We start from the raw sequence: 14,656 nt of genomic DNA on the forward strand, positions 1-14,656 counted from the left end.
ATTACATATTCCTCTAATCCGTAAGATTCTGAAACTGCGAATAACAGATTGAAACAGATTTTTAAAAGCAAAAGCAATTCACAAAACATACTCAATGGAAGACAAGTAACCAGTTTCAAATACATTTGTAAGCGGTTAGCCGCGATTTTCCTGTTCGTAAAATTTGATTGCCAACCATATACCTTCGAATCATAGGAGATACAGCAATGTCTACCCAGTATACTCTGTGTATTTGCATTTATTTGTGAAATATGCAATAAGAAATCCAATAACTTTGCTGGTTCACCTGAAATATACCCCAGTTTTTTGGTGGGGTTCGTGTTGCTCAGTCTTAAGTTTTATATGTTGTGCTTGTGTACTTTTGTTTGTCTTTTGGTCTTTTTCTTTTTTGGCAACGGTATTGCGAGTTTATTTTTTACTTATGAGTTTGAATCTTGCTTTGGTTCCTTAAGCTTTCGCCTCTCTTTTACATGGATATATTCATATATTTTCCAGCGACTGTCCTAAAAAATGTATTTCTTTGGAAAAATGTTTCGGAATTTTTCCTTCTCAATGCGCTTCAACTTCGTACAACTTTTAGCCTTTAAATTTATTTTGATTCGAGCGTCACTGATGAGTCTGTTGAAGAGGAAAATACCGTCTAGTGTTTCTTATCATAAGCCTGGTATCTTTGATGATTTTTTTTGTATGCTTCCTTTATTGTTTTAGATCTAATAGCTTGTTTTGATTTATGCATAGAACCTATGTATTTTGTTCAATAAGAGTCTTTTATTAATTGTTCGTTTATTATATACATTTAACAAAGTAATTGAATCCACCGTCTTGGTCATTACATTGTGTATTTATAGATATGCATGATTGAACAAAGTCACGATTTGAATGGCCAAATAACACTGAATATGGGATGTGTCAGAAAAGATGTAAGTTAAATGCTAATCGTTTGTTGATCTGTGAATGTCGTTTGGTGTTTACGCATCACTGTATTGCGGTCTTCGGTAGCCACTTACGAGGTCCGTTCTGAAGAATTATACGCGTCTTGCCGGATTTTTTTTTATGAATTAGAAGAATCAGTAGTCCACCGATATTCAAATATCCCTAATGTATGCAGAAGATACAAATCAATTTTAAAAAACAAAACACACATCGCCATTAAGTCATAATGTGTATACCACTGTATTAGATACGAAAAGGTAAAGTGCATGATTCACCCGTCAGTGGAAACTAAATCTAACTTGGTGTTATCTAAGACCGCGTTAACAAACATGTCTCTCGCACTAGCTATAGTGTTAGACTTGTAAAAATGTATATTTCTCATACAAGTATAAGAATAAGTATTAAAGAAGCATATCAATGTCATGAGGAATAAGAAAAAAATAGTACTTTTTTAAGGCTTATAACATGAAGGAACTAAAAACAATTCTAAAAAGGATCTTCGACAGAACGAACAGGGTTGATGTTTTATGTGCCGCTGACGGAACAAATTACTGATACCTAATTACAATCACAGTGCTTGTAAAGTGTTGGTTTCTGTAATGCTCGTTCACAACTTCATAACCCTGCTAATGCAATTTGTTTAGTTTAGATAAACTGAAAGAGATATTGGAGATTCCCAGATACGTCAATGAAAAAAATGTTAACTGTAGCTCTTGACATATTTTAAAAACGATTGACAATTGCCGGTTACTGTATACTTTCCTCGGATGCATTCTGATTTGTGTTGGTGTGTTGTTTTCTTTTGGGCTTAAAATCGACTTCACATTTCATTCATCCGACATTTATTCTCTTCTGTTTGGTGGTATGTATATTTGGATTTGAAAGTGTATATTAATGAATCGTAATAGTAATGTGACATCAGAAAAAAACATTCCCTTTTTATCAGTATTTTAAAACTCTTATTATCATTTCATATTCTTCCTTTTAACCTTTGTATTCGTTCAAATGTTGTTTTTGTGTGCGGTCTATTTTATTGAAGAATTGAATGGCTTTTTGCTTCTTTTTATAGATAATAACTGTTAAGTGTCTTTAATTATCAGCTGTATTTGTACGAGGCCAAGAAACAGTGCGAGCTTCAACGAGCTATTTCTCCTGTTTCTAGCCGATTACAAATACAGTTGATATTTAAAGACACTAAACAGTTATAGTCTTTATCCTGCAATTAATTTTGTACATTTTTTCCATCCCAATCGTTGAATTTGTTTTTGAAAGAAATCGACATGACTTAAACGCGGACCGCAATGAGGACCCCAAACTGAACTGTGATGTAAACAGTAATTTCACATAACCGTTCGCTCGCAACCGATGCAGGATACCAGGAGACTATATACGTCTAGTATACGTATTTCGCTTCATGTTATCTGTACACCTGTATTAGTATAGTAGAAAGGTCCAATGCAGGATAAATAACTTTATTGGCATGTAAAGGCGTTGACCGAAGCACATTTTGTATGAAGTGCTAAGGCGCTTCATATTAAAAATGTGCTCACGATCAACGCTTTTACAACCCTATAGACTGATTATAAAAAGAAGCATGAAATTCTTATTTTATTCTTGTTTGTTTTTCAATGCAGTATTTTTAATTTGTCATGGATAGCTCGTGCAGTCATAGCTTTTGTATTTGATACGGAAAAAAAATATGACATTGGAGTGCCTCACTGTTGTCGTCAGCCAATCAAAATTAAGGATTCTAATGAAATATACACGTAATGTAATTATTTTACGTTTTTGAAGATGTGTAGTAGTATACCCTCATCACAATGTAGCGGTTGTTGCAAAGGAGCATACTGCAATACAAATTGTCAAACATTTACTCAACATCGTAGTCAGCAGTTATTTACTCATCCGCCAACAAGTATCATGACACCACTTCCGGTACAGACAACAACACAAATTCGTTCTTTTGGTATGTGGTATGAATAGACCCCTTTTTTGTACATACGAACATTTCGGATAGGTCAAAGTGCTTGTGAGTACTAGAGGGTAACACTTGCCTTTATTATGGAATGTCAGCTTGAAATTAAACATTACATTGTATCAAATTATAGTCAGCTTTAGTTTATCGATGCTCAAATTTCACAAATCCGCTTAGAAGATACTTATTAAGGTAACAGAGAATCGCAAAAACTCCAAAACGAGCGAGACAGGGAGCATTTACAGGATAAGGATATGCTGCTATGCATGCATCTCCGCCATGCGAATCCGCTCTGAAAGGGGCACTAGCTGTCAAAATCATGTTCACCGATTTGACTCAAATTCTCATATTTCATTTATATCATACTAAAACACATATCCAAATTATAATAAGTCTTAAATAAACAGTTAACAATGCATATACTAGATAATATATATCAGAATTTCGTGTGTATTTTAGTCTAGACGCCATCTAATTAACTAATGAGATGACCTCCGAAAACTACCGACGGTCACATAACACGATATAAACATAAATATAAATAGATAGCGACCTCGTGCAATTGGATTGATCTATGTTTGTTTGATTAAAAAAAATAAGTTAATTTTCGATTTTACCTGTATAAGAATGATTTTTTGTGGATCGAATCAGTCAATCAAATGATTTACCTTTGTTTCACTTTCAATGTTGACATTCATTTCTTTTAATAACTGAACACGCATAAATCATGCGTAATCCATCTCTAGCTAAGGGGTTAAGTTGAAGTTCACATGAATACGGATTCAATGAGGTCGAATTATTCACTTGCAAGTGAATAATTCATCATCGATGTTATATAGCTTATTTTGACAAAATTGAACCATACTGGCTGCTAAAAGCGAAGTACTATTTCACTATTTCACTTTCATTAATGATTGAACAAAATAAATCATAATTTAATTTTTTATATATTTCGTAGCTAGTGCCCCTTTAATGAAAATGTCACAATCATAGAACACAATTGGTAAAATAACAGATTAGACTACTATCATAGTATCAAAAGATCTGAAACAGCGAAAACAGGTCGCTTGTGTGTTGAGTAACAGACACATTGTATCGATTAACCAATTCGTGATGGTGACCATATAATTTGTAGTCTCTATTTAAAGTATTTTTTCTCAACTCTGTTGGAGCAGTTTTTGTGAACTTTCAACTTTCAACCTATTGATCACTCAGACAAATTACATACGTGTAACAAGAGGAATACAGTATTTACATATACAAGGAGTTCACCCTGTATAATAAGATGAATTTGATTGATTAAAAAAGAAACTTGCACAAGTTGACATACATTATTATAGCGGTAAAGGGAAATTACTCTTAACACGATTTCTATCATTAAAAAAGTATCTCAAATTTTCTTTATTTCACTCCATAAATTTATATTTATTTACGAAGTTTATTGTGACGTTTACATATTAGCAAAAGTTTTAAAAAAAATAAATAAAACAGTGTCTAACGAGACTGTATTTCCTTTTTTAGTTAAATGTTATTCCTGTGAGTTTGTAATTCAATTGAGTGAATGTCAAACTATGATTAACTGCAATCCAGGGGAGGTAAGTATTACACTTTGGAGATAAGTAAAATGGCATGCGAGAGGTGAGTAAACAATCCTTGAGAGGTGAGGTTAAAAAACTTTGGTAAATCAAAGTGTAGATTGTGGCGACAAATCTGTTACCTATAAGAGATAAGAGAAAACAAAGCTACGTTCCATGTAGTTTATCAAAGATACCAGGCTTAAAATCAATTAGCTCTAACCATTTTTGAGACTATGAAAATAGCAGTAGATAACAATGTACGAAGAGTGAGAAACAGACAGCTAAAGAAGTTAAATACTATAAACTTTTTAAATGACTCACCAACGATACAAGGCGGCAGTTTCTCAGTTATTAAAATTTTCAGCATCTTTTCCTTGCTGATAGGAAAGATAAGAAGACATGAAAGATAAATAAGTATATGAAAGATAAGAAGACATGAAAGATAAGAAGTTTAGAATAACTATACCAAAAACACGCGTTTCATCTGCATCAGACTCATTGGGGCGCTAGAATCAAATCAGATGAAAGACCAAAATCAATTACGAAAACGAAAGCATCGAAAACACAGATTCCACAACAGGAGTAGGCCCGGTAAGACCCCTTTTTGGCCCCAAAATATAGCATTTTTACAAATTTGTTAAAATGTAAACTTTTAGCTATTTATTGGAAAGAAGAAGACTTCTGTTTCATAAATATGGGCTGTTTTTTTTACAATATAATGCACATCCATCAGGTAATAGCATCATAAATTCATGCAATATTACTGAAATCTTCACAATTTTAGCATTTGTGCTAATTTTAAGACGGTTTTTTTCTGAAATGGAAGTGGCCGCATTTGTGTTCAGTCTTAATATTTAAATATATGTTGTATTTGATGATAAAACATAACATATAATTATAAAGGTTGAGACTGAACACGAATGCGGCCACTTACATTTTAGACAAAAAACATCTGAAAAGTGACGTTTTATGGCATATTTGACAGATTTTTCATATTTAAGCTTAAACTTGAGCGTCTTTATAATGACCAAATCAGTCCAAATCTTTTACATACACTAATTGAATCGACTGAAGTAGAAACTTAAGTGTTTAAAAAAAGTCAAAAACTTCCATTAGATGTACTTCGAATATTAGGCCAAAACTAGCCTATCGGACCTTCTCCTTTGTTCCAAATCTGGCAATTGTCATCTTTGCCTGTGCATAAAAACTAAAAAAGAACCATAAAAAAGTCTGTATCACAAATAAAACCAAGGCGTCGATCTGTTAAATCGGTACTAACCAAAAGAATAAAAGTGAAACACAGCTGGATAACAACGACCGTAAGCGGAAAAATCCAGTACAATAACATGAAATCGACTGCAATATATACATTTGTACCAAGTTACCATGTTACATGGGGGTTAACGTAGATTAGCCAGCAACAAATTCAACAGCAGTACACAACCAGAGAATATGTCAATTTACATAAGACCTTTATTATAACAATATAACGTCACAGTACCCAAATTGCACCCATATAGCAAAAATAGCAGCGGAAATCTTACAAGTTTTCTGAAAGACTAAACAATTTGCAGTTTTATGATTTGACATTATGCACGTCTTTCAGCTAAATAGCTAAATATATTTCCACATGCAAAAAACGTTCATAGTATACATCAACACATTAAGTTTTCACCGGAAAAGGTAAAATCTACGAAAACGTCGCAATGCGACTCCCGCAAAAAGTCAACTTTTAAAAATTAGTAATTAAAATATGTTACAGGCATCTATTAAAAAAATTATAGTAAGCATGGAATATTGTCAAATTGTTTAAACATTTGGAGAAATAAAACAAGACATCAATTATTTGATTTTTACGGATGTGAATTTAAGCATGAATGCAATTTGGGTACTCCTCATTACAGAATCATGGATCGTTTAGAGGTCGATTCAATCCAATTTTTCTATGATTCAATATAGATTCAAAATTAAATTGGTAGAACTATTTAGTAAATAAGGATACATCTGCAAAATAAACACAGAATGGAAACTTTTGTCTGTATCATAAATGAACGTAGGTGTCACTTTATACGTAGTAAATTCAATATGTCAAACTCGTATTTGCTTAGTTTAAACAGTTGTGAAAGAAAGGTGAAAGATACCAGAGGGAAATTCAAACTCATAAGTCAAAAATAAACTTACAACGCCATGGCTAATAAGAAAAAGACCAACAGATAAACAATAGTACATAGAAAACTAAAGACTGAACAACAAAAACCCCACCAAATCTGGATTGAACTCAGGTGCTCCGGAAGGGTAAGCAGATCCTGAAACTCTTCAAAGATAAGACTTATAATTTATACGCCAGGCACACTTTTAGTCTACGTAAAATTCACAAGTGGCGCTCGATTTAGAAAAGTTGGAAAGCCAAACGAAAATAGAAGAGATGCGAAGGATACCAAAGGTACATTCAAACTCATAACTCGAAAATAAACTGACAACACCATGGCTAAAAAAGAAAGACTAATAAAAAGACAAACACATTGAAAAAACTGTGTTCCAATTAAGAAAGTGAATTCCAAATATTTAAGTTAAAAAAATCAGAACAAATTTCAAATTTAAGTGATTATGCAGAAATTGAAAGTATTATGATGTTATTATCTTCTATGCAGATTTGTCAGCTAAAGGAATTTACAGGTTCGAATGGATTGGTGGCATATCGCATGAAATGTGCTGACGAAAAGGTAAGTAAAGGTCACGTAAAGGTCATTTTCTTACTCTACAGTTAATTGTATATTATTCTGCTGTCAATAGATCTGCTTTTAAATAAATAAAATAGATCTGCCAATCCAGCAAATGAAAATACACTGATATTTAACTTGAATTTAATTCTTTCATTAAACTAAAGTAATTCTCATACTGTGGATTTATTTATTTTCGTTGATATTTGATTTCGTGATTTTGCTAATCTCTGCATACATAGCCTATTGAAAATATGTTATTCGTTGAACATTTGAATTCGTTGTTCACCTGTACCCACGAAAATTAGTATCCAACGAATTATTATGAATCCACAGTAAACGCCGACTTTGTTCGGTTTTTATCAGAAAAAGATCCACTATGATATAATATATCTGTTTGTTTTGTTCACACGTTGTTGTCAACAAAATGGAATATATGCGACTGTCAAACAAGTGAGAAATTTCGCTAGCTATAAAACCATGTGTAATCCACCATTGTCTACATCAGAAAATGCCTATACCAAGTCAGGAATACGACAGTTGTTTTCTATTCGTTTGATGTCTTTTAGCTTTTGATTTTGCCATTTGATAAGTTTTGAATTTACCTGGAGTTCGATATTTTTGTTAGTTTACTTTATAAACTGTTTCTTTATGAATAAACTTTTGTGAGTTTGTTTTTTCTACATTGGCTAGAGGTATAGGGGAGGGTTGAGATCTCAAAAAACATGTTTAACCCCGCCGCATTTTTGCGCATGACCCAAGTCAGGAGCCTCTGGCCTTTGTTAGTCTTGTATCATTTTTAATTTTAGTTTCTTGTGTATAATTTGGAGTTTAGTATGACGTCCATTATCACTGAACTAGTATACGTATTTGTTTAGGGGCCAGCTGAAGGAAGCCTCCGGGTGCGAGAGTTTCTCGCTGCATTGAAGACCCATTGGTGGCCTTCGGCTGTTGTCTGCTCTATGGTCGGGTTGTTGTCTCTTTGACACATTCCCCATTTCCATTCTCATTTTTATTTTGACACAGAAACGTGTTTCGCCTATATGTAATTTTGAATGTATAATGCAAATGTTGACACCAAATTGGCAATATTTGACCTTGTGAACTATGCAAAACATTCGAAGTCAATAAACCATGACTGAAGGTGCATGGTAAAAAAAACCTCCGTGCGAATTTTATTAAATCATATAAATACAAGTGCATTCCAAATATCATTGCCTAACATTTAGTGGTTAATCTGAAACTGATCTAATCACTTACTAACAAATTTTTACCGCGCCCGTCGACAACAACACGCCCAAGTCTTCTTTTTCTACTTTGTCGAGGTCAGACAACAATACTGAAGTGAAATAGAGATCTGTCAAACGGATTGTTGTAAATTTTGAAATAGAATCAAGGAAAAAATATATAGCTTATTCATACAACCAAAAATTCTGGAAAGTGAAGCAAATCATCTGGTGTTTTTTTCAAGAATATGGTGTGGGGTCATCAAACTCTCCAGTATGAGACGAGACGATTGTATATAGCATACACCGTATCCCTATTCCTATGTTTATATTATTCAACCTGTGATCAAAATATGTGATAATGAATGAGTTTATCGACTATATTCTAGAGTGTATCTTTTGAAAAATTCTGAAAAAGTGCGACATTTTTATCATACTTATGAGGGCCGGGAAAACACGCTGAATTTTCGAGTCTCACTGATCTGGGAACAGTATATCTAACGTATATATGTTCCTGCACTGATCAACATCATATCTTATTTATTACAACTATCTATTTTAATATTATTACAGACATGTTGGCAGGGAGGACAAAATACACGAGTTGGGTGTTGTAAATCTGAAGGATGTAATAACATTGCAGATATTTTACATTAAATTCGGTTTAATTGATAATTGATTTTGATTCTTTCTAGTTTATATCTAGTTACCAGTTACTCTCTCTCTCCTATAAAACCTTGACTGCAAATAAGCTTGTTTTGCCCATTCATCAAAGTGGACACTGGTGACAAAAAAATATCTCATTAGAAATAGAGTTTTTAAATATTTGCAAAAACGCTGCAAATTTTGCTCACTTATTATATTAACATTGTTGGAATAAAAAATTATTCATAGATGGTCAGCTACAGACAGAATTACTCTTTCCATGCAATGTTTAACAATTTCATACAGAAATTTTGTTCAGGGAGGGAATCAAGAAGTTTTTAAAATCCTTCTGATCACCAAGATTTTACAAAATATTTGATTTCTAGTAACTTTTTAGTCATCTGATTAATGTGTAGTTCATTGCGATTTGAAGTGAATAGACACTTGTCTATTGTTGAAGACTGGATGTTGACCTTAAGATGTTTATTTATTTTGAAAGTAGACCTAAAAGAAGACAACTAGTGAGTGAAAGTAATAGAATCAATTCTAATATGACGTGCTTCATTCGCTCTGTAAACAACAGCGAAATAAAATTCTCGATATATCTATACTTAGCGATTCAGCGATGTACATATTAATGGCTGTTACTATATACCTCCAACGTCAATCCACATGTATCGTAACTTATGTGCAAACACTATATGGATTTCGTTGTGTTCAAATTGAAATTGAAAAAGAAACTACAGAACCGTTATTCCTATTCTAATGCATTAAAAGAATTAATGCATAAGATCTAAAAATGTGTATAAAATTATAATAAAATAAAATTTCGCGAAATTTCATGAACGATCTTGGCACATTAACGTTATGTCAAAACATGACGTCATACGAATGAAAACTCTCAAGCTGAAGATTATTCCGTTACGTGTACGCTCTAAATTCGGATAATATCGCATTAAAATAGAGTTTTGAGGTAGGTGTTGTTTCATTTTCTATTCTATTGCATCATTCACACATTCATGGATTTCAGCAAGTCAAGATGGCGACTCTCTCCTTAGTTACGACATATCAACTGTGGATTTGACAGTAAAATCTTGAAATAAAAAGTATCAATAACCAGCAAACTACATTTGATAGTAAAAGCAAATACTGTAAATTCAGAAATTATTGCGATGTTTTTATTATTGCGAAAAATGCGACAGGGTTATAACCGCAATAATTTAAAATCGCATTTAGAAATTTGTTAAATGAATTAAACAGGATTTTTCTCAATATCACAAATCTTAAAATCGCATTTTAGTCTAAAATGACAAAATCGCAATAATAGATTTACGCAATAATTTCTGAATTTACAGTACTTCAAGGAAACACGCTCTACTGAAAAGCGTAACAACTGCGCATCACTTGTATTCAATTTCCTTAATACTTCTCAATCATATACTATACCATTTGATTGAATGGGCTCTTACCATATAATATCATTGTAACAATAAGATTTATTCAATGATTCTCTAAAAATAATTAAAGGATTCAAGATAAAGCTAATATAATAATTGGTAATATTTTCTGCAGAACCTGGTGTCTCCCATTTGATTGTTGCTGCTAGTGTAAAAATGAAATGTTGATTGCCCAAAACATAGTCCATTTAGAAGTACAATTACAGAAAAATAGATAATAATAATAAGAGAAGAGTTTCAATGTCCCCTGCGTTGCACATATTTTATCTATCCAAGGATCAAGGACAATAACTAAAAAATACACTTTTTTGTTCTTTAAAACTGCTCATAAATAAATGCTTCAGAGGAAATTCAATGTGATTTCCAATATAATTAATATTTCCAAGGGGGCATAACTTGTTAAAAATATTTGATCAGCACTTATTTTCGAAAGTATCAAAGACATTGCTGATATAAACCTATGATATAATTTCATAATATTCTGGCAAGAATTGTACACATGAGAGCACTAACGACGCAATTTTCTGTATAATTAATGTTTCCAAGGGGCATAACTCTTTTAAAAATAATTAATTGGCACTGATTTTCGAACTCGACCGAGACATTGCTGATATTAACCTATGATATAAGTTTCATAAAAATCTGGCAAAAATTGTTCAAATGTGAGCGTTAACAGGACCGGATAGACGGACGGACGAACGGAAAGAGCCCCCCCCCCCCCCACACTGTAACGCGTTGCGCGGGGGACAATGCAATTTTTTCTTGATCTCGAAGAAACTTATTGCAAACATTCCATGGATCAAATGGATCAAAATAAAGTCTTTATAATGTATACTTCGACTGCTGTAAATGTAAATTTCGAAAAAAAAAATAAGTGAACTTATAAGTAAAATAGGAATAAATGAAATATTTTTTTTAAATTTTGATTATTATCTCTTAATCATAAAAACGCTTTTGCCAAAGATTCATAAAATTCTTAAAGGATGGAAATGTTAGTGTTGTATAAAAAAACACGTTAAACCCAGACTGCAACTAATTGTTAACTGTACAAAAATGTAGTCATTTTACAAGAAAAATACGGAAAATTAATTTTACTCTGGATACTACCTTTTGTTAATAAAAAAGGTTCTGTCAAGTTGAATTAAGTTTCAGCGAAGTTTTGAACAACTTATTGATGTCTGTAAACTTGATATCTGAAGGTAAATCCAGAAAAGCGCTTCGGACGCAACAAATTATTAAACATGTTGTTTTCAATTTTTTACATCACTGGGTCAATACCTCTGCTGGTGGACTATTAGTCCCCGAGGGTATCATCAGCTCAGTAGTCAGTACCTCGGTACTGACATGATTTAACAAACTTTACTAAAATTGTCCGTTTATAAATTTTGAAATTATTAAGAAACTAAGGTTTCAACTCCCTCAGGCAAAGTTGGCTTTAGATGAATTTGGCTATTTATTTTGGGTATTTTTGACATATAGCTCTTCAACGGTTTCGGTACTTATACATCTTCGGATTTCAAATGTTTGACTTTGAGCGTTCCTGATGAAGGTAAATCCAGAAAAGCGCTTCGGACGCAACAAATTATTAAACGTGTTGTTTTCAATTTTTTAAGCGCAGAGTGAAAGAGAGGCGAAAGATATCAAAAGGGACATTTAAACTCATAAGTCGAAAATAAACTAACAACGCCATAGCGAAATAAGAAAAAGACCAACAGACAAACAATAGTACACAAAACACAACATAGAAAACTAAAGACTGAATAACACGAACCCAACCAAAATCTAGGGGTGATCTCAGGTGCTCCGGAAGGGTAAGCATGCAGATCATGTTCCACATGTGGCACCCGTCGTGTTGCTCTTGCCAGTACAAACCCGGTGAAAAGTCACATTCGGGGAAAAAGAGACGGGGTTGTAGTTATGAATATTGAAACATATCCGTCGTCATCTGTGAAACAGATATTCCATAATCATGGTCAACCAACTCGTGATGGCGTCCGTAAGATTTATGAAGGGGTGATTTCAACTTCACCACTTGGAACTCTTGGTTTAATAGCTTCCTTATGAGCAGCAACTCTCTATCAAGGAAATCATGATAGGAAATACGAGCTCTAGAATATCGTATCAACTGGGAAATATATACTCCGTATGCAGGCGCTGCTGGGATGTTGTACAAAGGAATGTTGAACCTAATCGTTGAAGGCACCAACACAGACGATGAAATGCATTATGTCTCACTTCCGCAACAAAATGTTACAGACTTGACAAAATTTCAAGAACCAATTCTTTCAAAAACATGAACAGGTAAGGGCTTATAGTTATACAGGAAAACATGTATGGAAAAGTTGGACACCATATTTTATATTTCTTTGGTAATAGGGGTGGAAGCAAATACAATTATATAACAAAGGAAAATAAAAAGTATGAGCATTTGGATTTTAAAAAAAGTGTTATCAAACTGCCTTTCCATTTTTTTCCTAGAATAGCTCTAATAGGAACTTCAAAATTCAAATAATAGTACCAAATGACAAATGGTTAACAAATAAAACAGAAGATTTCTTGTTTTATTGTCATGTAAAGCTAGTATATACAGATATCTTTCAAACATGTTGCTGTTGAATCCAAACAAACTAGTCATTAGCTTCATTACTACAATTAATAGCAGTGCAGAAAATAGTTTACATAGCTTTGTTGTTCATATCTTTATATTACATGTAGGAAAGCCTTGACCACTTTTATTCATAAATGGATAAGCAAATGGGGACACTATATCTCCAGTGAATAAATAACATTCATTTTTCCTTCTGAACTATAAGAAAGGCATTTTTAAATGAAATATCATTTTACAAATTACATAGGAAAAGGGGTCTCTGATATATAACTATTTGTAAAATATCTGCTAATTATATATGCAGAGGAATTAATTGAAAAGTGTAAAAAAATTATAATTATGAAACATTTCATTAAACACATGTTTTGAAAACATTAAAAGAAAGGTATAGGGGCTGGTAAAAATTGCTGGGCAATAAAAGATAATAAAATGCTCAGAAAAAGGTACAAATATTGCAATAAAATAATTGTGAATATCGTAATAATTCAAACTGAAAAGACTAGAATCTGCTTGATGCAATGCACCTAAGCCCTTCAAAACTATGAAGCACATGATAATTTCTAAACCATAACAAATAACAATAAATGAATAACAAATATGGACAAAACATCAAACATAACAGGATATTACACAATAAATTTTATCTGACTGGGACTGAAATTTACTCATTCTAAATAGCGGATATTCTTTTTAAAAATATTTCTAGAAATATCATTTTTTATATGAGCATTTATAAGAAATAATTAGTAAAGCCTTTTTAAATATGTAGCAACCCTGTGATTTTGTAAATATGAAATGTAACTTTAAAAGGAATCAGATCAAATTTATCATCTTACACTTCACAATAAAAGCATAAGCAGGTTAAAAAGAATAAACATTACCCTGATCTGTAAATTATTATTGTGTCTCTTTAATGACATTTTAACTCTGTCTGGACTTGCATGGCTGGTGATTCATGCATAGGGGACACACCAAGTTTCGTTTTGTGTGAAGTTCATGCAATTTTGTCGCATTTTTTTTTATTTATTTGTTTTTTAATATCAGTTGCTGATCCAACCATTTTCAAAAGAGGTTTCTAACACATGCAAGTCATATAAAGAGAAGGCGTTCCAACCATATGTCCCCATACAAAAGCGTTAGTTGTCACACAAAAAAGGGAGGGGGGTGTCCAACCCCCAAAACACCTCACTGGATCTGCCACTGAATATATTGAAAACAAAATTTGAACATTGGTAAACTGTTGTTGTCACTTATTTCCTGTTGACAAAAAAATATGAATAAAAATCTCTCATTTGTAGAAGAGTACCACTAAACTGTGTTTAATTAATGAATGATTGATTGTTGGTGTTTAACACCACTTTCATCACTATTGACTATATTGCAGCTGTCAGTTTTTATTGGTTGAAGAATCGGGAGTACCTGTAGTGAACCATGACCTTCAGCAGGAAAACGGACAATCCTAGTCAATTAAGATTGGAGTTCAACATACCTACCACATGCCAGGTTTGAACTCAC

At 32.7% G+C, this 14,656-nt stretch overlaps 1 protein-coding gene across 1 annotated transcript in view; it reads left to right on the forward strand.

Annotated features, from left to right (window-relative positions):
- Positions 1 to 9,106, forward strand: part of LOC127721270 (uncharacterized) — a 28,917-nt gene extending 19,811 nt beyond the window's left edge. Inside the window, exons 12-16 of the mRNA XM_052227949.1 lie at positions 849 to 920; positions 2,728 to 2,899; positions 4,430 to 4,503; positions 7,137 to 7,208; positions 9,005 to 9,106. Coding sequence (XP_052083909.1) covers positions 849 to 920; positions 2,728 to 2,899; positions 4,430 to 4,503; positions 7,137 to 7,208; positions 9,005 to 9,088 — 474 coding nt within the window. The 3' untranslated portion in view covers positions 9,089 to 9,106. The remainder of the gene's footprint in view (positions 1 to 848; positions 921 to 2,727; positions 2,900 to 4,429; positions 4,504 to 7,136; positions 7,209 to 9,004) is intronic.
- Positions 9,107 to 14,656: the final 5,550 nt, after the last annotated feature.

This window comes from Mytilus californianus, unplaced genomic scaffold, assembly GCF_021869535.1.
Source record: "Mytilus californianus isolate M0D057914Y unplaced genomic scaffold, xbMytCali1.0.p SCAF_12, whole genome shotgun sequence".
NCBI classification, from domain to species: domain Eukaryota; kingdom Metazoa; phylum Mollusca; class Bivalvia; order Mytilida; family Mytilidae; genus Mytilus; species Mytilus californianus.